Source organism: Trifolium pratense, linkage group LG2 (genome assembly GCF_020283565.1).
Source record: "Trifolium pratense cultivar HEN17-A07 linkage group LG2, ARS_RC_1.1, whole genome shotgun sequence".
Classification (NCBI taxonomy): Eukaryota; Viridiplantae; Streptophyta; class Magnoliopsida; order Fabales; family Fabaceae; genus Trifolium; species Trifolium pratense.
The window spans coordinates 24,196,176-24,220,182 of record NC_060060.1 but is presented as its reverse complement, the minus strand read 5'-3'; the positions used below and the strand labels follow the sequence as shown (position 1 = coordinate 24,220,182).

Sequence of the window (24,007 nt, the reverse complement as noted above, 5' to 3'; positions counted from 1 at the left end):
GTATGAATTCACAACTTATATGATGATTTCAATGATTTGTTTACTATGACGATAAAAATGAATCATCGATCTAGGGATAAATAATCAATTAATTTTCACTTAAGACATTTCGGATTGTTAATTGAGATTTTAAGGATTAGGGTTTTTATTCCTCAATTGATCATCGAGTCACCTAAGACATTAAGGATTGATGATCAAGGGAGATGATTATGTTACCAAGACATTGAGCATAATCAATTGAGATTTAATCTAATCATGAAACTACATGGAGTAATTTGTAATCATACATAAAATTACCAAGAAAAATAGTAATTAGATGAACCAATAAGGACCGATCGCTTCTCTTAATTTGAATTCTAAGTCATTTTTAAGTTTATGATAAAAATCCAAACCAAGTTAAACTCCCCCCTGCATTTTAATTATTAATCCTAAATTAATTTAATTGTTTTGTCGAGATTGAAACAATTCATGTGAATACGAACTTTGATTTTATTACTTGACGACAATTTAGTACACTTGCTAAATTTTTATCAAAAACCGTTCTTCATTTTTCGAGTCGATTGGACCTTATTTTTCGACTCTGCAATTTAGACCGGATGACAACTTTAGGCCTGAACCCGCCCATATCCGCCTACTGTGCACCCCTATACATATGCCTATACATATGGATTATATGGTTGTCAAGCATATCGATCAAGTCATTAACAATTGATTGATAAAACGGTTCAATGGGAACATTTACTATTTTTAGTAAAATAATGGTTTTCACATTAAAAAATGGAAAAATTTAATATTTTATTAAAGTTTACTAATAAAATACAAGTGTCCACCTTTTAATCTTTTTTGAGGTTCATATAAGTTACACCTAAAGTTTTGTCAATCCTAAAACTAAAACAAAGCCAAAAAAAATTAAAATTGGTTAAACGTAAATTGTAATTTTTTTTTTAAGAAATTGGCTTAAATGCAAGTTTGGTTAAACATAAATCTTACTTTGTAGGAAATTTGGAGTGCTCGTAATAAGGCTATTGTTTTGAATCTCAATCAAGTATCATAAAAAGTAGTTGACAAAATAAAAAAAATACTTCCTAGCATTAGTTTTTGGGGAAATCTTCTGGCTCTGCATGTTATTCTACAATTTTATTTTATTTTTGACTAAATTTTGTTAGGGACACAATTGTCAAACTTTTTACTTCAACTCGTTTTGACCGGGAAGAATCGACTTGTAAACCCGTATACGTTTATCTTATCTCATATTAAAATAATAGTATTAAAATTATTATATACATGGTGGGAGCTTTCTGCCACCTTTAATTGGCTATATAGATTATTCTTGTTGGTCTCTCACAAATTATGGTGTTTTCTCAATCAAATATGATTGTGAATTTTTAAGCTATACTGCCAACTCAGGTAGCTTTTCTTTCTTGCTTGGAATTGGAATGGTCCTAAAAAAATCTGAGCCTTTCTTTGACAGTTGAGTCATGCTAAATTACTTACTAATGAGGAGAGAAAACATAGAAATATGACTCATGATGCAGCTTGAATTAGGTTTGATACCAATGACGAGACTAGTATGCATGTTCTTCGTGATTGTGAAAACGTTCGTGATTATTGAAACCCCTATATGACTAGCGACAATTGAAGTGAATTTTTTAGTCTTGGCTTGTATGAATGACTTCATTGGAATCTCACTACCTCTATTGGCAATTTTAAATTGGTCTCTTTTCGTTAACCATTTGGAGTATGTGGAAGAATAGAAACTCTCATTTTTTTTTATAGTAAATCTAGTCTTGGTATTGTCCTTCATCTTCAGTCCATAGTCACGTTAATATATCATGAAGATAATTCTTGCGCCGATGCTCTTATTCGTTTTTGCATCAACATATAATTCAAAACTTTAACTTAATTATAAAACAAAAATCAAGTTTATCTCGATTTCCCTATGAGTTAACTTGTTTAAAACCATTTTATTTACGAATTCACCACCAATTTAACTCAATTTCATACCTAAAAAGGTAACATCCCTCAATTTTACATGTTTAATACACAATAACCATAGTCTGAGAAAGTACCACTTATACTACTGTTTTCTAAGATACTACTTGTACTTTTTTCAAATAATCTACAATATATTAAAAGAAGATACATATGAAATCACCAATTTGCCCTTATTTCATTTTTTGACACATAATCATTTTCAAGGGTATTTTGTGTCTTTATTAAAAAAAGTTAGTAGAAAAATGCTAAAAAATTTCTAACATTTCTCAGCAGGATTTGAGCCCTTAACCTTTTAGTTACACTCCTTATTATATTTACCACTATGCCATATGAATTAATTTGTTATATTTTTGGAACCATCTACAATATATTAAAAGAAGATACATATAAAATCACCAATTTTCCCCTATTTCATTTTTTGACACATAATCATTTTCAAGGGTATTTTGTGTCTTTATTAAAAAAAAATTAGTAGAAAAATGCTAAAACATTTCTAACATTTCTCAGCAGAATTTGAACCATTAACCTTTTAGTTACACTTCTTATTATATTTACTACTAAGCCATATGAATTAATTTGTTATATTTTTGGAACCAATATGAGTTAAATACCCAATTATAACCATAAAACTCCACTTTATTTGTTACTTCTCCCATGATTTTTTTTTTTTTATCTAAAACTCCAATTTTTTGTATGTAACCCAAATTCAAATTACCTCATTTTATACAAATTCAATATTTTTATTAAACAAAAATCAATTAACTGGGCATCGATAAATCCTATACAATCTACTATATAGGCGAATTAATATATGCGGTATTAATTTTCTTTTACTTACTCAATTTAAAATGTTTCTTTACCTTAAAAAATAAAATAAATAACATATAGAAATCCACATAAAATTAATAATTATGACCGATGAATGAATATAATGACACATCTACAATATATGAAAAGAAGATACATATTTTTTTGAAGGAAAAAAGAAGATACATATCAATTAACTGGGCATCGATAAATCCTATACAATCTACTATATAGGCGAATTAATATATGCAGTATTAATTTTGTTTTGCTTACTCAATTTAAAACGTTTCTTTACCTTAAAAAAAATAAAATAAATAACATATAGAAATCCGCATAAAATTAATAATTATGACCGATGAATGAATATAATGACACATCTACAATATATGAAAAGAAGATACATTTTTTTTTGAAGGAAAAAAGAAGATACATATGAAATCACAAATTTTCCCCTTTTCATTTTTTGACACATAATCATTTTCAAGGGTATTTTGTGTCATATTTGAAAGTTAATAACTAATTTCAATATTTTAATAATACAAGGATCTAATTTTTTGTGGGATTTCTGCAAGGCATATGTTTTTACTCTTATTAATGAAGTTTTCAGTTTTTTACTATTTTTTGTGAGACATATATTTATACTCATATATTAATACGAAAATCTACTATTTTTTGTGATTCTCAAAGAACTTGTGTTTTTACAAATATATTATGTTGTCTATTTTTTTTAATAATTTTACGGGCTATATTTATATTAATACGGGAACCTCTTTTTTTTTTGTTATATCTACGAGCCTTATATTTTTACTCCTATATTAATAAAGTTGTTTGTTTTTTTTATTTATAATTTTACGAGTTATACTCATATATTTATACGGAGACTTAATCTTTTGTGTGAATTATGCGGGACCTATATCTATCCTCTTATTAATAAGGTTTCCTGATCTTTAATAATTTATGTATAACCTAAATTTATACTCATATTTAATACGGTGACATAATTATTTTGATGATTGTTGCGAGACCTATATTTTTACTAGCATATTAATAAGATTGCTTATTTTTTAATAATTTTTACGGAACTATATTCATACTATATATATATATATATATATATATATATATATATATATATATATATATATATATATATATATATATATATATATATATATATATATATATATATATATATATATATATGGGGGGCTGCTAACTTAGACCTAGTTGGGTCTAAGTTAGCAAGGTGCACCTTTTCAGTTGGACCAAAATACCCATTCTTTTTAATTAATTAACCAAATTACCATCAATGGACGCGGATCCAGTGTCGCGCGCGTACCGCAGTACCATGGTTTCAGGCTGTTGATTTCCATCAGACAGCCAAGATCTGATCTCATCAAGACTGTCTGATCAATCAGACAGCCCAGATCATCCGAATCCATCAGATTCCAGCGCGTGCACCACACTGGATTACACCCTGGAGAGAGAAGAATCTACTTTTAAAAGCAGGACACGTGTCGCTGTCTGATTGGCTGGGCGTGATTTTTTTCCATTTAATACTTTGAACTCAATTATTTCGTTGTAAATTAATTTTTTATTTATTTTTTTTATACCAAAATTCATAATTTTTTTTCTCTACAAATAGAGACTTGGTTCGTTTGATTTGGACACAGAAAAAAAAACCCAATTTTTCACTACCTTAATCTCATTTTTCACTACCTTACATCAACTCACTGAAACCATTCTACCAGCAAAATGATTTCAGATTACAACTCTCTGAAACCATTGTACCAGATAAATGGTTTCAGAAGCAAACACAATTAATAAATTACTCACTGAAACCATTCTACCAGTAAAATGGTTTCAGAATACAACTATGTGCAACCATTCTACAAGCTAAATGGTTTCAGAAGCAAATAACTAATAATCAACTTACTGAAACCATTCTACCAGCAAAATGGTTTCAGATTACAACTCTCTGAAACCATTGTACCAGATAAATGGTTTCAGAAGCAAACACAATTAATAAATTACTCATTGAAACCATTCTACCATTAAAATGGTTTCAGAATATAACTATGTGCAACCATTCTACCAGTAAAATGGTTTCAGAAGCAAACATTAGTTTTTAATTACCGTTTTATCTCATTTAATTAACTAAAAATAGTTTCAGGTCTCCAAAAATTTCATAAAATATACCAAAAGTTCCAGAATATTATCTACTATTTTCCTGGTATAATGGTTTCAGTGAGTTGGTTGAGTGGTGCGTGTTAAATTACAACACACAAGTAACGTATTTAGTAGACAAAAAATGAGATTAAGGTAGTGAAAAATTGCGTTTTTTTTTCGGTGTCCAAATCAAACGAACCAAGTCTCTATTTGTAGACAAAAAAAATTATGAATTTTGGTATAAAAATAAAAAAATAAAAATTAATTTACAACGAAATAATTGAGTTCAAAGTATTAAATGAACAAAAATCACGCCCAGCCAACCATTGTGTGACACGTGTCCTACTTTTAAAAAGCAAATTTTTCTCTCTCCAGGTTGTAATCCAGTGTGGCGCAGGCACTGGAATCTGATGGATCAGGATGATCTGGGCTGTCTGCTTGATCAGACAGTCTGGATGAGATCAGATCTTGGCTGTCTAATGGAAATCAACGGTCTATAACCATGGTCCTTCGGTACGCGCGCGACACTGGATCTGCGTCTATTAATGGGTATTTTGGTTAATTAATTAAAAAGAATGGGTATTTTGGTCCAATTGAAAAGGTGCACCTTGCTAACTTAGACCTAACTAGGGTCTAAGTTAGAAAACCCCTATATATATATATATATATATTACAAGGACCTAAGAAAATAAGATACATGTGAAGATCTCATGTTACCCCTACTTAATAATTTGACACATCATCACTTTCATGAATATTTTGTGTCATATTTGAAAGTTAGTAAATAATTTCAATATTTTAAAAATTTTCTTGAGGTGGTTAATTCCATCTTAATATTTTACTCCTTCCGTTTTTTTATAAGTGTTCAGTTAGAATGATAACACTTAATTAATAAAGTGGATTTTTGCACATTATCTTCCTATTATACCCTCATCTTAATCCAAGAATAAATTCCTATTTTTTTGCACTTTTTCAAATAAATATTTGTTTTCAATTTTTTACTATTTTTTTTAGAGCTATATTTATAATCATATATTAATACGAGAACCTAATTTTTTGTGTGATTTTTGGGGACCTAAGTGTTTTTTTTTTGTACACGGGGACCTATGTGTTTTACTCATATTAATAAGCTTGCCCATCTTTTATAATATTTGCGGGACCTATATTTATACTCATATATTTATATGGAAACTTTTTTGTTTGTGGTTTCTACGGGACTTATACTTTTAATTATATATTAATTAAGTTGTTTGTAACAAAAATAAAATAAAAATTAAGTTGTCTATTTTTATTTTTTTTTTACAATTTTACAGGTTATACTCATATTTAATACGGTGACCTAATTATTTTTATGATTATTGTGAGACCTATATTTTCACATATGATTGCCTATTTTTTAATAATTTTTAGTGACTATATTTATACTCATATATTAATACATTGACATAAGTTTTTTGGTGATTTTTTCAAGACCTATGTTTTTACTAATATATTAATAAGATAGCCTATTTTTTTTCATAATTTTTACATTATCCTTATTTATATTTCTATATTAATATGGAGACCTAAGGTTTTTTGGTAATGATTTTACCATTGTTCTTTTTTCTATTTTTTTACCAAATATTATATCCCTTCTATTTTTTTATATTTTAAACTTTCCAATAAATTTCATCTTACCAAATGAGGAGCGGCAACGCCGCGACTCCCGTGCGGACGCACGGGTGTCATGCTAGTAGTAATATAATAATATTTGCCATTAAAAAAACAATCTAGACAACACACCTCCATTATAATGTTGAAACTCAATACTTTTTTTTTTTTTTTTTTTTTTCATTCACAAGAATGAAACTCAAAATATTATTTATATTTTCCAAGAATAAAACTATTTTTCCATTAAAAAAAAAACTCTAATATACAATTAATTTAGATATTTCATTATGCTTATCCAATAAACTAACACATGTATATATTTCATGGTATACATAAGAAAACTAAGGTGTGCAGCTAGCAATAACACAAAATTATATGAGTTTCTTTTTCTGAAAAAACCTCTTCAAGTGCCATAGTTGCAACCCTGTAACTGAGAAGCTGACAAAAAGTGAAACGAAAATCAACAAGAACATTCTATTGTCGGTTATCCAATTGACTTCAGTCATTTCTTCATTTCTGAAAAATTAAAAATAAGTTGATAAATTAAAATGTGAATCCTTGCACCTAAATATTGAAAAATAAAAATAAGTTGATAAATCAATTAAAATGTGAATCCTGCGTTGAATTAAGAATAGACAAAAAAATGTGCATGTATTGCTTACCGTCGAAGAAGATAAGTCATCTCTTCCCCAATGGACAAAACAGTTTCATGCAAATTTTGTACCTCATGTACCATTCTCTGTCACATGTTTGAGAAATCAAATCAGTCAGTACAATATTTTTAGTCCGATACCATTTTAAAGATGAAAGTTTCACCTTTTCAATAAAAACTTTGACATAAAAAATCCCTCTCGCAAAGATGACATCATTCTAAGAGTCAGGGACGGATCCAGAAACTAATTAAACAGGGGGCTGACCATTTTTTTATAAGAAATATTACATAAAATTTAATTATAATTTATATGAATATGGATCAAATTATACCGATATAAAATTATTTTACACTGATTTATTTATCGGAATTAATTTACATTATAAGAATACATACAAATTAATAATAATTATATATAAAAAACAATTTTGAAAATATAATATATACACCATTGGGGGTGGGAGGGAGGGGCCGAAGCCCACCCTTGCCACCCCTTAAATCCGTCCCTGCTAAGAGTTCTAAATATATCACATAATAGCATGTCAAATTAACAACCACCCTAAATTATACTTATTCCTAGACCCATCAAATCACGGAAAGGATTACTAATATACTTGGGGTGACACAAACTAGAAACCCAACCGCCTAAAAAGATTATACCAAATGGGATAAATAAGGTCACAAGTAATGAACAAATTATCTACCGACTCTACTAACACCCACAAAACACACATAAAGTATCACCGGGATCTTATCACCCTATGCCTAAGGAGGTTTTGGTTGGTCAGCTCCCTATCTCTGAATTGATTGCCATGAAAAAATAATCACTTTTGAAGGAGCCCGAGACTTCCACACGCCTTATACCAAGAGAGAATTAAACTCATTCTCTACCCTACCACCCGTGAGCATGAAAGTAAGTCGATTTAATCGAATAGCTCCCACTAGAATTATGTCTCCAAGACCAAGAACCGTCAACTCATGAAATTGGAAAGTATGGCTCTACTCCGACAGTTCAAACAACCTTTGATACTGAACTTTAGGCGGATAGAATATTTAAGTGGTAATGATGGTTCCCTCCATTTTTTATTTCTTTGTATTTTTCATTCAAATGATGGATAGAATGTGGGTGGAGTGGCAATATAATTGTGATATTTCTTTCAATTTTTTGAATGTGAATTTTATAGTGAAAAATTGATAAACTTACATCAATGTTGCTTCTCTTTGCAATAAAGGGATGACCCAAGGTGACACTTACTCCAGTTTTCCATTCAAAATCAATAGAGAGTATTACTTGGTGATCATCAGATTCAGATGTATCCAAAAAACATATCAAATAATCTTCATTTTCATATGTTGTAAATGAAAACTGCCCTGCTTGAACACGCTCTGCAAGATGAATTGAGTTCTTGCCTCCATTCGTAGACACCTAAATCAACCATAACAATTAAATAATCTCATAATTAACTTCACATATCTAGTAGGGGTGTACATGGGTTGGGCAAATCCGGTCGACCCGGTCAAACCCACCCAACCCAACCCAAAAAAGTGGGTTGGGTCGGGCAAGTGGGTGGATATGGATTTCAAAAATGAAAAACCCATTAAAAAAATCGGGTTTCGGGTAAAACCGGACACAACCCAAAAAACTCACTAACCCACTAGTGCTATGTTTCTTGAAATTTTTTTATCAAAATACTAAAGATTTTTTCATTTGATTATTAAATATTTTTATATTGAAAATGAGTTATACTATTTTTTACGAAAATAAAAAAGATTGAATAATTTTTATAAACAAATATGATAACTTTTCGCATTATTTTTTTAAAATTTTAAAAAATTGAATAATTTTCATAAACAAATATAGTGATTCATGGTTTAGTTATTTGATATTAATGTTGAGACAAAATCCTATTTTGATGTTTTAAAGATAACAACCCTTAATTAAATTTTAATTTGATTCTGATCATTTTGTGATCTAACAAGTGCTCTTGAGTGATTTAATTTAAGAACAGATGCAATGGATTAAATTAACCTTGTTTCACTCATAAGAAAAGAATCAAGCATGTTTTAGACAAATCTGCCTCAAGAGAATGATCTCAGATTGGTCTCCAGACTTATGTGTTCTAAAGCATAAGCACTTATTCAAGTCAACTGGTACAAAACAAGAAAGAACTTTTAAGTTGGACTTATTAAAGGATCATAACAGTGCAAATAAGTCATTTAAGGCAAGGAATTGATTTTGGTTCTTGAGCTTACTCAAATAAGCTTCTTTAAGGAATAATAACTTCACATCTTGCAACAAGGCTCTATGTTCTCCAAGAACATCATTAAAGAAGTTAATCTAGACCAATGAGAACTCAGCAACAAGTACATACAGCTTGCAATGAAGTTTCATATCTGATCCAAGTACAAGTTTATGACATGGGTGACTACATTCTCCCATAAAAGAGTACTCATCTCACTATTCATGTGTCCTTTGAAGGACAAGTGAACAGTGGCTACTCTATGCCTTTGATGAAGAGTTTACAGCTGTTTGACAACTTTCAACAACTTGCAACAGCTATATTTTCGTTGGACCTTATCCACACCATCTCAGAGAATGGTCTCCAACGTCCTGGAGAATGATCTCCCAGTTTCTGCACTTAGGTGGCAATCTTATCCAAATGAATTCAAATTTTATTTTCCCACATGGGAAATACATTTGCAAAGGATATACACTCAGAGACAACTCATTGACAGTTGGTGGAAGAATATTTCTGACCAACAAGTACAATGTGACAGTCAGAGACCATTAGAAGAATGATCTCCTGAAGCATCTCAAAGACAAAATCACATGGGCTGTTTTGTTTCTCTCACAACGGCTAGTTCCTCACTCACAACGTATATGTGTGATGTCCAAGCAACAAAGGAGCATCTCCATCTATAAATAGCACGTTGGTTTAATTGGAAGAGCAAGAACTTCAAGCATACAAAGCAATCTAATACATTCAAACAAGCTCTCCTTTTCACTCTTACTCTAAAGCTCTTTAGAAATCTAGGATCATATATTTGTAGAGTACTTTGAGTGTATCAATTTGTAAGCTTCACATCCGGTTAGGTGCATAAGCTTAGATCCAAAGAAATCATTGATAAACTTAGGATTCTCTCAAGTCAATTGGGTATAATTGATTGAGGTAGAGCAGCTGGTTATAGCTGGATACTTTGTGATCTTGGTTTAAGATCATAAAGGGTCTTTGATCTGGGCTTAGATCAAAGGGAAGTTTTTCTGTAATCTTGGTCTAGATTATAGTGGATAATCTCACGCAAGTGGGGACTGGAGTAGCCCATACTATTAAGGGGTGAACCAGGATAAATTCTTTGTGTGATCTTCTCTTCCCTTACTCTTTTATTTGTGCAAACACTAACTCACACAAATCACTATATTGCACTTACATTTGAGGAGAACGTTCTCCAGTTAATCTAACCATTTACTATCACAGTGTGTTATTGTGCTTGAATCGTTTTTGCAGTTAAATTTTTAAAGGGTCACAATTCAAACCCCCCTTTCTTGTGACAAACATTGTTACTTCAATTGGCATCAGAGCCTGGTTCTAAAAGCTAAGCATCTAACAAGTGCTAGAGGAAAAGATTCAGGAAGGAAGTAATGTCTAAACCTGCAAAATTCATCTCAGAAGGAGGATCATCAAATAGACCACCTCTTTTTGAAGGAAATGACTACTACTACTGGAAAGACAAGATGGAATTGTTTCTTAGGTCACAAGATATCAATATGTGGGCTGTAGTAGAAGTTGGAGACTATGCTCCACTGGTCAAAGACTCATTCACACCAAAACCACAGCTTGAGTGGACAACTCAAGAATCTGACAGGGTACTACTAAACACTAAAGCTCAATTATTTATTAAAAGTGCTTTGTGCAGGGAAGAATATGACAGGATCATGGAATGCAAGACGGCCAAAGATATGTGGACCACTCTTCAAACACACCATGAAGGAACCAGCCACATAAAAGAAACAAGGATTGACATAGGAGTAAGAAAGTTTGAACTATTTGAAATGAGTAACAGTGAAACTATAGATCAAATGTATGGAAGGTTTACAGTTATCATAAATGAGCTAAATTCTCTTGGTAAAAAATATACCACACATGAGAGAATAAGAAAGCTACTAAGATGTCTACCAGAAGAATGGAGACACATAGTAACTGCAATAACTGTAGCAAAAGATCTCAAAACAATGGATCTGGAAGATTTCATTGGATCCTTAAAAGCTCATGAAGCAATACTTCAAGAAAAGAAACCAGCAAAAAACAAAATGATTGCTCTAGAATCACAAGTAGAAGAGAACTTAAAAAGAGAAATAAGATGTGATGAAGAGAATCATCTTCAACAAGACGATGAAGAAGAAATAGCTTTTCTTTCGAGAAGAATCCAAAAGCTAATGATGAGAAGAAATCAAAACAAAAGATCATTCCCACCAAGAAGAAATGAAGCTGACCTAAGCCAAGTAAAATGCTACGGATGCAATCAAACTGGACATTACAAAAATGAATGTCCAAATCTAAAGCAAAGAAAACCTCCCTACAAATCTATGATGGCTACATGGGACGATCTAGAAGAAATACCAGAAGAAGAAGCAAATGTTTGCCTAATGGCAAGAACTGACTTTGATGAGGTAAACCTTGAACCTTGTTCATCATGCATGAAAACTGAAAAATTATTTGATAATCTCTTATATGATTCACAAATTACTGCTCAAAAATATGATCAACTTAAAATTGAACTTACTAGAGTAATTCAAGAAAAAGATGAATATAAAACTAAAAATAAAATTTTAGAAGAAACTTTGGAAAAAGCTCAGCATGATCTAGATAAAGTTTATAAGTTAAAAGAAAACTTAGAACTAAAACAAAGTGTTTCAGTTTTAGAAAAAGACATAACCAAATGTGTGAAAACTACTGAAACTTTTGAAAATATTATAGGAGTTCAACAAAGAGTTGTTGATAAAGATGAAATAGGTTCTAAAACGTATCAAACAATTTATGATAAAAATTTCTTACCTAAAAAGGATCAAAAAATAAAAAGACTATTTTGTTCCTTCTGTCATAAACATGGACATATAAGATACTTTTGCTTTAAGAAAAGATCTACACACCATGTAAAAGATCATTCTCCAGATAATCTCCAAAACTATTTTCAAAAGAAATCATACAAAAGATCACCTCATAAGAAAATACCATTTAAAAACACTAACCATCAAGGACCCAAAACACTATGGGTACCAAAAGTCTTACTAAACTCAAATGCAGGAATGTCTGCTAGCAGTCAAGAAAAAGCCATGGTACTTGGACAGTGGCTGCTCGAGGCACATGACTGGAGACAGACACAGCTTCCTTTCCCTTGAGGAAAAGGAAGGAGGAACCGTTACCTTTGGTAATAATGAAAAAGCTAGTATCAAAGGTAAAGGTATAATAGGTAAAATTAATTCTGCTAAATTAGAAAATGTTCATTATGTAGAGGGTCTAGAACATAACTTAATAAGTATTAGTCAACTGTGTGATAATGGTCTTGAAGTAATTTTTAAAACTCATACATGTGAAATTAAGCAAATATCTACTGGAAAAACTCTTTTTAATGGATCAAGAAAAAAGAATGTATATGTCATATATCTAGATGAACTGCCTGTTGAGTCATGTTTTGTATCTCTTGAAAAGGATAAATGGATTTGGCACAAAAGGGCAGGACATGTAAATATGAGGACAATTGCAAAACTTTCTCAACTTGATCTAGTAAGAGGATTACCAAAGATAAGTTTTGACAAAGATAAATTATGTGAAAGTTGTACAAAAGGAAAACAAATCAAAAGTAGCTTTAAACCTAAAGACTTTATTTCAACTAAAAGACCTCTTGAATTACTTCACATAGATTTGTTTGGACCTGTCAAAACTACTAGTCTAGGTGGTAAAAATTATGGCTTTGTTATTGTTGATGACTACTCTAGATACACATGGGTTTTGTTTTTAAAAAGTAAAGATGAATCTTTTGAATCTTTTAAAATCTTTTGTAAAAAGGTTCAAAATGAAAAAGGTTCAAATATCATTTCCATAAGAAGTGATCATGGTGGAGAATTTGAAAACTCCTATTTTGAATCATTTTTCAATGAAAATGGTATTTCTCACAACTTTTCTTGTCCAAGAACTCCTCAACAAAATGGAGTTGTTGAAAGGAAAAATAGAACCTTACAAGAAATGGCAAGAACTATGATAGATGAATCCAATGTTGAAAAATATTTTTGGGCTGAAGCTATCAATACTGCTTGCTATATCTTGAATAGAATGTCTATAAGAAAAGTTTTAAACAAAACACCTTATGAACTTTGGAAAGATAAAAAACCAAATGTCTCTTATTTTCACATTTTTGGGTGTTATTGTTACATCTTAAATATTAAAGATAATCTAGGAAAATTTGACTCTAAATCTGATAAAGGAATTTTCTTAGGATACTCTCTAACCTCTAAAGCATATAGAGTTTATAATCTAACATCAAAATCCTTAGAAGAAAGTATGCATGTAAAATTTGATGAATTTGATGATATATCATGTGTAAGAGAAATAGATGATGAAGATGAGCAAAACTCATCAAAAGAACAAGTTATAGAACAGGAATCACCACCACAAGAACCTCCTAGAACTTGGAAGGTTGTAAGTAATCACCCTCAAGAACAAATAATAGGTGACACTGCAGAAGGTGTAAGAACCAGAAGATCATTTCAAGTTGATGAGAACAATCTAGCTATGATCTCTCAAATTGAGCCAAAATCCATAGAAGAAGCAATCACTGATGAATCATGGATAATTGCTATGAAAGAAGAACTTTCACAATTTGAGAAAAATGAAGTTTGGAAGCTAGTACCAGATCCTTTAGACCATTCTATCATTGGAACTAGATGGGTCTTCAGAAACAAAATGGATGAAAATGGTAAGGTAATTCGCAACAAAGCAAGACTTGTTGCTCAAGGTTACAATCAACAAGAAGGTATAGACTATGATGAAACATTTGCACCAGTAGCAAGGTTAGAAGCAATAAGAATCTTACTTGCATATGCATCTCATAAATGTTTTAAACTTTTTCAAATGGACGTAAAAAGTGCTTTTCTAAATGGATTTTTAAATGAAGAGGTTTATGTCCATCAACCTCCTGGTTTTAAAGATGAGCAAAAACCTAATCATGTTTATAAACTTACCAAAGCTCTATATGGACTTAAACAAGCACCAAGAGCATGGTATGATAGACTAAGCTCTTTTCTAATTGAAAATGGTTTTTCTAGAGGAAAAATTGATACAACACTCTTTAGAAAAACAAATGAAAATGATTTGTTAATTGTACAAGTATATGTTGATGATATTATATTTGGTGCTACTAATGAAAAAATGTGCGAGGATTTTTCAAACCTTATGCAAAGTGAATTTGAGATGAGCATGATGGGAGAGCTCAGATTCTTTCTTGGCTTGCAAATCAAGCAACAAGATGATGGAATTTTCATTAGTCAAGAAAAATACATCAAAGATCTTCTCAAAAAATACAACATGAATGAAGCAAAGATCATGACTACTCCAATGCATCCATCAACAAATTTAGATAAAGATGAAAATGGTAAAACTGTGTCTGAGAAGGAATATAGAGGAATGATTGGATCACTTCTATATTTAACTGCAAGTAGACCAGACATTGTATTCTCAGTTGGTCTTTGTGCAAGATTTCAAACATCTCCAAGAGAATCTCATCTTACAGCAGTCAAAAGGATTTTTAGATATTTGGTGGGAACACCAGATGTTGGTCTATGGTATAAAAAGGGATCTCATTTTGACCTAAAAGCCTATTGTGATGCTGACTATGCTGGTGACAAGCTTGAAAGAAAAAGCACAAGTGGTGCTTGTCAATTTCTTGGTGAAGCTCTTGTAAGTTGGTGCTGTAGAAAGCAAAACACCATAGCACTCTCAACAACTGAAGCAGAATATGTATCAGCTGCAAATTGTTGTTCACAAGTGATATGGATCAAAAACCAGCTTGAGGACTTTTCTCTAAGGTACACAAATATTAAAATTCTGTGTGATAATACTAGTGCCATTAATTTATCAAAGAATCCCATTCAGCATTCTAGATCTAAACATATTGAAATTAAACATCATTTCATACGTGATCATGTTTGCAAAAAGGATATTGAATTAATATTTATTGACACTGAGTCTCAACTAGCTGATATTTTTACAAAACCTCTAGTTGAAGATCGTTTTAATTTTATTAAAGAAAATTTAAGAATTATAAAAATTCCAGCTGAACATTGTTGAACAAAATTCCTCTTCCTAGAGAACGTCAGGAGAACATTCTTTCCCTGAACGAAAAAGATCATGTCTTAAAAATGATATAAGCCATGTCTGAAAACTCTTAAGTGTTTATTTCTCCAATTAATTATTACTTTTAAATCTTTTACTCTTCCCATGACATTTGTCTCTCTCTTTCTCACGCCTTAACTCTCTCTCTCTCTCTCCTTTTAGTTTTCCTAAGTACAATTTACAACTATTCATAATTGTACTAAGCTACACCTAACCTATCTATCAAATCCTTTCCTATTCTCTATACACTCTCTCATTAGTGGTTTATTTAATCCAAACAAACTCTACACTCTTTCATCATCACTTCCGTAATCCTCATCTCTTCTCCACTATTCATCAAACCCTCACTGTTCATCTTCCCAAAATCAATTTGATTTCAATGGCTCGATTGAAGAGACCAGCCAACAAGAACAAAATGGAAAGTTGTTCATCCTCTTCTCAAAAGTCAGGTACCAAATCATCTTCCTCTACCTCGTCTAAATCCCTTTCAAATCGTGAAAATGAGATTGAAGTTCAATCAAATCCCTCAAATACTCCTCAAACAAACCAACCCACTTTAGAAACCACACCTGCATCACCACCACCATCAATGGTTCAAATCTCTGAAGTTTTAATTGGAGCCATTCCAATTACTTGTAAAACCGTCATTGAACCCATTCAATGTTCTCAAACCGCTGCTGAAATCAAAACCACCACTCCAAAAATCAAAACTAACCCTATCTCTAAAAAGACTTCAACTTCGAACAAAACCAAAAAATCCAAATCACTTGATGTTTCAAAAGTCAGAAAATCAAGTAGATTAGCCTCAGGTGCTGGGAGAAGACCAGCAATAGATAAAACTGTGTATTCTCTCTCTGATGATGATTCAGAAAATACACACTCAGGCTCTCCAAAAGCCAAATCCGTTCCTGAAATTAAAACCTACTCAAAAAGACCTTCATCATCCAAACACCACTCCAAACCCTCAAAATCTGAATCTTCTGAAGAAGATATCATGATTAGAAAACTCAAAAAACCTGCTCCTCTTATTCATGAGGATTGTCAACAAAGCTTCGAAATCTTTTCAAAGAAAAAACCTGTTCTTCCTGGTAGAGTGTATAACTTTGATGATCTTATCAACACAGATCATGACCTAACTCAATATACCAACCCTCTTGGATGGACAAACTTGTTCAACATTAGAGAAACTCATTATCCTAACCTTATCTCAGCTTTTTACTTCAATGCTGTTATTTCCTCTGAACAAACCTACATTGCCTCTGAACTCAAAGGAATCAAATTCAAGGTCACTGAACAACTCCTCAGTGAACTCTTAGATGTACCCTCATCTGGTCACAAACTGTATGGAGAAAGCTGGTTCTCCATGGCAGGAGTAAACAAGGAAACATTCATGTCTGAAATCTATGAACCCGGAACCTCTCTCAAAAATCCATCCTCTTCCAAACTTAAACTTGTGTTCAAAATGTTCCACAACATGTGTCTTCATGCCATCTTTCCCAGAAAAGGTAGCAAGGATAAAGTCACTGACAATGATATGTTGATAATGTATCATATGTTCAACAAAATTCCTCTCAACCTACCCTATGTCATGCTCAAACATATGGTTTCTGTCATTGAAAATGAATCCAGAAAAGTCACTCTTCCTTATGGTATGTTTCTAACAAGAGTCTTCAACAAGTTCAAAGTAAGCTTTGAAGGAGAAGAAGGAAAGAATTCATCTACCACATTCTCTCTAAAGAATATTGGAAGAATGAAGTTCATAGGAGATATTGAAGACCACACCATTAGTGAACAAGGCCAGAAAAGGAAAAGAGAAGAATTTGAAAAGGACAACAATCTGGACCTTCTAGCTGAAGTCATGACTACACAACAGGAAGACCATCCAGAGACCGTTCTCCCTGTGTCAGTCAGTGAAAAAAGCAAGGAAAGTGTAAGTGAGAAAACCACCTCCATTCAGTTTAATCCCTTTGTATCCTTAGAATTTGATAACTTAGGACATAACTCTGAAAATCAATTCACCACTGTCTTAACTGATGGTTTTTCAAACAATCCAGTGAATACATCAATTTTCTCACCTTTGATGACATCACCTCAAACCTCTTTCAACACCACCACTTCAGATTTTCTGAGAAATTTCATTCAAACCCCTCCTGAGTATGCTCAGATGCATCAACCTGTGTTTACTAATGCTGGACCATCACTACCTTCTTTTCCTCCAAATTTTGCTTCACTTAGCTCTTTTTGCACAAATATCCCACATGATTCCGCTGCATATCAAAGTTCTGCCAACATCCATTCCTTCACTAACAAGTCTTCCAAAAAATCAAAAGTTGAAAAAGATATGACTAAGATCTTCCAAGCCATCAAAATCAACAACACTCTGATGAACTACACCATCCATGAACACCAATTCTTCAGAACTTGGCTCACAGAAGAATTTTGCCCAGCAATGCGTATCAATCCACCTCCATACAATCCTCCTCCACAAGTTCCTGATTTTCCAGAACTTGACAAGGATTCAAGCCCTGATAACTCTCCACCAGCTGATCCTTAGACGCGTTTTCTAATGCCTCCCACCTCTTTTTGCTGTTGACAAAAGGGGGAGAATGAACTCTGTAGTAATTAGGGGGAGATTGTGAAGTTTTTAGACTCTTTTGAAGTGTTATGTTTGTTTCTAATTAAGTATTATCAGTCTTAGAATTTGTAGATATAGTTGGAAGTTGTTTTGGTTTCAACTTCTAATTGTATGTTGTTTGAATTCTAAGAATTAGATTATGTTTTAAATTACTTTTATGTTTTGAATCACTTTGTTTTGATCATTAATCATGTACCTGAACAATGTCATATTCTCTGATTATGAGTTTGATTAATGAATGTTATGTTTGATTCAAATTTATGTCTTTACATACTTTTACTCAATTTGCATTTGCATATTTTATAAATTGATAAAGAATGCTAAAATTGAGGGGGAGCTTTATATGATTAAATCACAAGTATTATTACTGAATATGGTTTAATCAGAATCACAATCAAAAATTAATTAAAGGTTTTGTCATCATCAAAAAGGGGGAGATTGTTGAGACAAAATCCTATTTTGATGTTTTAAAGATAACAACCCTTAATTAAATTTTAATTTGATTCTGATCATTTTGTGATCTAACAAGTGCTCTTGAGTGATTTAATTTAAGAACAGATGCAATGGATTAAATTAACCTTGTTTCACTCATAAGAAAAGAATCAAGCATGTTTTAGACAAATCTGCCTCAAGAGAATGATCTCAGATTGGTCTCCAGACTTATGTGTTCTAAAGCATAAGCACTTATTCAAGTCAACTGGTACAAAACAAGAAAGAACTTTTAAGTTGGACTTATTAAAGGATCATAACAGTGCAAATAAGTCATTTAAGGCAAGGAATTGATTTTGGTTCTTGAGCTTACTCAAATAAGCTTCTTTAAGGAATAATAACTTCACATCTTGCAACAAGGCTCTATGTTCTCCAAGAACATCATTAAAGAAGTTAATCTAGACCAATGAGAACTCAGCAACAAGTACATACAGCTTGCAATGAAGTTTCATATCTGATCCAAGTACAAGTTTATGACATGGGTGACTACATTCTCCCATAAAAGAGTACTCATCTCACTATTCATGTGTCCTTTGAAGGACAAGTGAACAGTGGCTACTCTATGCCTTTGATGAAGAGTTTACAGCTGTTTGACAACTTTCAACAACTTGCAACAGCTATATTTTCGTTGGACCTTATCCACACCATCTCAGAGAATGGTCTCCAACGTCCTGGAGAATGATCTCCCAGTTTCTGCACTTAGGTGGCAATCTTATCCAAATGAATTCAAATTTTATTTTCCCACATGGGAAATACATTTGCAAAGGATATACACTCAGAGACAACTCATTGACAGTTGGTGGAAGAATATTTCTGACCAACAAGTACAATGTGACAGTCAGAGACCATTAGAAGAATGATCTCCTGAAGCATCTCAAAGACAAAATCACATGGGCTGTTTTGTTTCTCTCACAACGGCTAGTTCCTCACTCACAACGTATATGTGTGATGTCCAAGCAACAAAGGAGCATCTCCATCTATAAATAGCACGTTGGTTTAATTGGAAGAGCAAGAACTTCAAGCATACAAAGCAATCTAATACATTCAAACAAGCTCTCCTTTTCACTCTTACTCTAAAGCTCTTTAGAAATCTAGGATCATATATTTGTAGAGTACTTTGAGTGTATCAATTTGTAAGCTTCACATCCGGTTAGGTGTATAAGCTTAGATCCAAAGAAATCATTGATAAACTTAGGATTCTCTCAAGTCAATTGGGTATAATTGATTGAGGTAGAGCAGCTGGTTATAGCTGGATACTTTGTGATCTTGGTTTAAGATCATAAAGGGTCTTTGATCTGGGCTTAGATCAAAGGGAAGTTTTTCTGTAATCTTGGTCTAGATTATAGTGGATAATCTCACGCAAGTGGGGACTGGAGTAGCCCATACTATTAAGGGGTGAACCAGGATAAATTCTTTGTGTGATCTTCTCTTCCCTTACTCTTTTATTTGTGCAAACACTAACTCACACAAATCACTATATTGCACTTACATTTGAGGAGAACGTTCTCCAGTTAATCTAACCATTTACTATCACAGTGTGTTATTGTGCTTGAATCGTTTTTGCAGTTAAATTTTTAAAGGGTCACAATTCAAACCCCCCTTTCTTGTGACAAACATTGTTACTTCAATTAAAAAAAGCAAAAAAATCATTTGGATAACACGCTATCCAGCCCGTAAATTAGTAGATTTACACAAAAAAATGGGTGATTATTTTTTATAGTGAAAAAAAGTTACCCTATTTTTCAAAAAGATACATTGATTGAGTTATTTTTTATGAGAAACTATGAAGATTCAATATTTAGATATTTAATAAAAAAAAAAAGAAAAATAATTTGGGTAACCCACGACCCAACCCAATCCAACCCGGAAATTAGTGGATTTACCCAACCCAGCCCAATGTTATAACGGGTGGTTATTTTACTAAACCCAACTCGGAGTACCATATGTGGTTTGGGTTTTGGTTTTGGCCAAACCCAACCCAATCCGGCCCACGTACACCCCTAATATCTAGTTTGGATAAGTTGAACTTTGTATTCTTCGACTAGACTAGACTAGCTAGTGACTAAAATTCTGCTCTTAAAATGAATAAGTGAAGTGTTTAAAGTTCAAACTCCGACTCTGCGTATAATGTGATGTATATCTACCGGTGGTAGGGCTAGAAAATTTATAAAGCCCGGGTAAAATCTCAATTTTGAACAAAAATTCTTAGTTGTGCACCGAAAAATCTCACTTTTGAACAAAAAAAATCACAGTTTTGCCTTAAACTAATTAACCCCTAAAAATCTTAGATTTGTCCTAAACTAACATCTAAAAATTAAAACGAAATTTTTTGAGAAAGCATGAGCAAGTGTCCGAGCATGCTGGGCGATGGAATTGCACATTCACACCTAGTTTTCTTCCAAATAGTTCATATATATCACACTACTAAAATTCAGACACAATGTTATATATTTTTACACGGATTTCAAATGAATTACACCCAATTCAAAACATCCTCATTGTAAATTTTATATTTCGTCTCAACTTTTTGAAACAAATTTCGATTGAAATGCAAACAAATATAATGATTTTTAAAAATTTAAAAAAAATACTAAATACTCTTTTTTGAAATAAAATGAACAATTACATTAAGCAAAAAAAAAAACTTAGCAAATACATAAATTAGGTATACATATGAGGAAGATCAGTATACCTAATTGTTCTAAGGTATACATATGAGGAAGATGGTGTAGTATACCTGATAAATAGGTATACATAAGGTTTTACATAAATTCATTTTTATCATTGGATCAATAAATCTTATTATTAGATTAAAAATATATAATATAACTTATTCATCTAAGGTCGAAAAAAATACACGTGATGTAATACTATTTTACTTGTGCACGGCAGAATTAATCCGAAAATCACAACAAAAACAACAAAAAGCAAAAAAGAATTAGTCCAAAAATCATACCTGAACAGTCATTGTGTGATGAGGGGGCAAAGGGTGAGCTTGGTTGGAATTGACAATGGAGTAATTGCCAACCACCATTGTATTCTTCCTTACTTCTTCAGCGAAGCATCTACCAGCTTTATCATATGGCAAATCAAACCTCATGGATTGAACTGAAATTAGTCCTAAGAATAAAAGTAGAAGAAAAAACAAATAAGATTGTTGTGTTTTTAATACAAACATATTCATGATTGGTATGAAATGAGAAGAATAAAGTGAGAGGGTGGTGAGTACTATTACAATTAATCTACAAGATATATGTGCAAAATTAATATGGACTTCTAAGGTATATGTTAAAAAATTGTAATAACAATATAAAAAATGTATAAAGGTGGATGGGAGGCAAAGGGTGGTTAATAATACTGAATGTTGACTATTTTTTAAGGAAAAAATATAAAAAGTTTGCATAATGACTATATATGTAGACTATAAGATAATTTGTCTAAGAGTTTACAAGTAATAGTATAACCAACCTTTTAAAACTGTAAAAAAAAAACTTTTAAAAACCAGGAGGGGGAGGCTGCAATTTTGATTAGGGGGACCGAGTTTAAAAATATAATTTATTAAAAAAAATTAAATTTTGAAAGCATAACATATACAAGAAATTATGAGATAAATCTCAAATTAATAGTATGAATCTACATTTTATGGATTTTTTTTAAGTCGAACTATTTTGCCTCTCTATTTTCACATTTATTGTAATTTTGATCTTAATTAATGCACTTTGCTGTAAAAATTATGACTTTTAAGTCACTGAGTTTGGTCTAGTGGTGAGAAATTTATGTAGTATTCTAGAGGTCCTGAGTTCGATCCCCAGCTCATTGTAAACAATTTTTTTTTGTGTGACTTTTTGCATAAAAATGTGATTTCTAGTTTCAAAAGAAATATTTTGTCATTAAATTCAATTTTGGGCTAGTAAATCACCTTTTTGGTATAAAATAATACCAATTTTAGTTGAAAAAACATATGTTGGGAACAAATTTACACCAAATGTAAAATTAGAGCCAAAATGTTGAATTAAAAAATGGGACAATTTTCATGAGTTTAATAAAAATAGGAGGATCAAAAGTAAAATTAAGCCAATAATATAATATCATACTAATATAAAAAAATTAAAAAATTAAACCAAGCTATTTTTTAACTTACATCTTAAAAAACACACATGATCAATTTTTAAAAACACAAGATTCTATCTTTCAATACACATATTGCATGTTTCGAAACACACAAAATTTACCCCCTATTTTTTCTATTTACAAGAATCAAACTCAATTTTTTTTTTTGGTATTCTAAACTCAATTTTTTTTTTAATATCTCAACATTCGACACATCTATTTCTAAAACCCAATCAAAGAGAATCAACAATTGCTTTGCATAGTAGAATTCATTAAACTGTTTTAAGTTCCTGCTAAGAATGGAGGGGGCATACACTTAACTAGATGATGATCTAGGTATAAGTCTTAGTTTTAATGAGTGTATAAAATGTGATGATCTGGGAAGAGAAGTAGAGGTCTATATATAAGCGCTAGCCATATGACTACTAAGGAGTGGGCGAGCTATCCCACGTTCTGGCTTCACTGGTTCTTATTTTTAGGGAAGCTTACAAGCCATATGTAGGGATGACAATGGGTAGGGTAGAGGTATGGTACTATAGTACCCATCTTCATACTCGCGGTTCGAAAAAATACCGGTACCCATCCCCATACCCGCGTGGGTAACAATCTTTGTATTCGTCCCCATATCCTATGGGTACTTAAGTACTCATACCCGTACCCGTTACCTGCATTTTTGCTAAAAATAAATTGATCAATTATAAAATATCATATCGTTTTAATAAAATATCATATCATATCATACCCGTACTCCTATGGGTACTAAGGTACCCGTACCCGCACCCATACCCGTTCATTTTTGCAGGTAATTACCCATACCCATGCCCAAAATGCAGGTTTTTACCCTACTCGTTATGGATATTTTTTGCGAATCCCCACTGGGTATGGGTCAAATTGTCATCCCTATCCATATGTGGCTATATTTTCTGAGAAATTTGGTCCATATTGATAAATGGGCCTAGTCGGGCATTATTGGGCCAGGCGAATAGGCCCTGAATAAATCACCTAGTACATTTTCCAAAATGAAAAAAAAAAGGGAATGATCTCACTAAATTTAGACACCCCATTTTGCTTATCCTATAAGTTGAAACAAGTATAACTTACGGATAATAACTT

The 24,007-nt window shown here is 31.9% G+C and overlaps 1 protein-coding gene across 1 annotated transcript; it reads right to left on the bottom strand.

Moving 5' to 3' along the window:
* Positions 1–6,992: 6,992 nt before the first annotated feature.
* LOC123905061 (transmembrane emp24 domain-containing protein p24delta8-like) lies at positions 6,993–21,968 on the bottom strand. The gene is made up of 4 exons (XM_045954679.1): positions 21,741–21,968; positions 8,478–8,699; positions 7,284–7,360; positions 6,993–7,137 (listed from the first exon to the last, which is right to left on the bottom strand). Exons 1-4 carry the CDS (start codon positions 21,966–21,968, stop codon positions 6,993–6,995), a joined length of 672 nt encoding a protein of 223 aa, XP_045810635.1.
* Between the last annotated feature and the right edge of the window lie 2,039 nt (positions 21,969–24,007).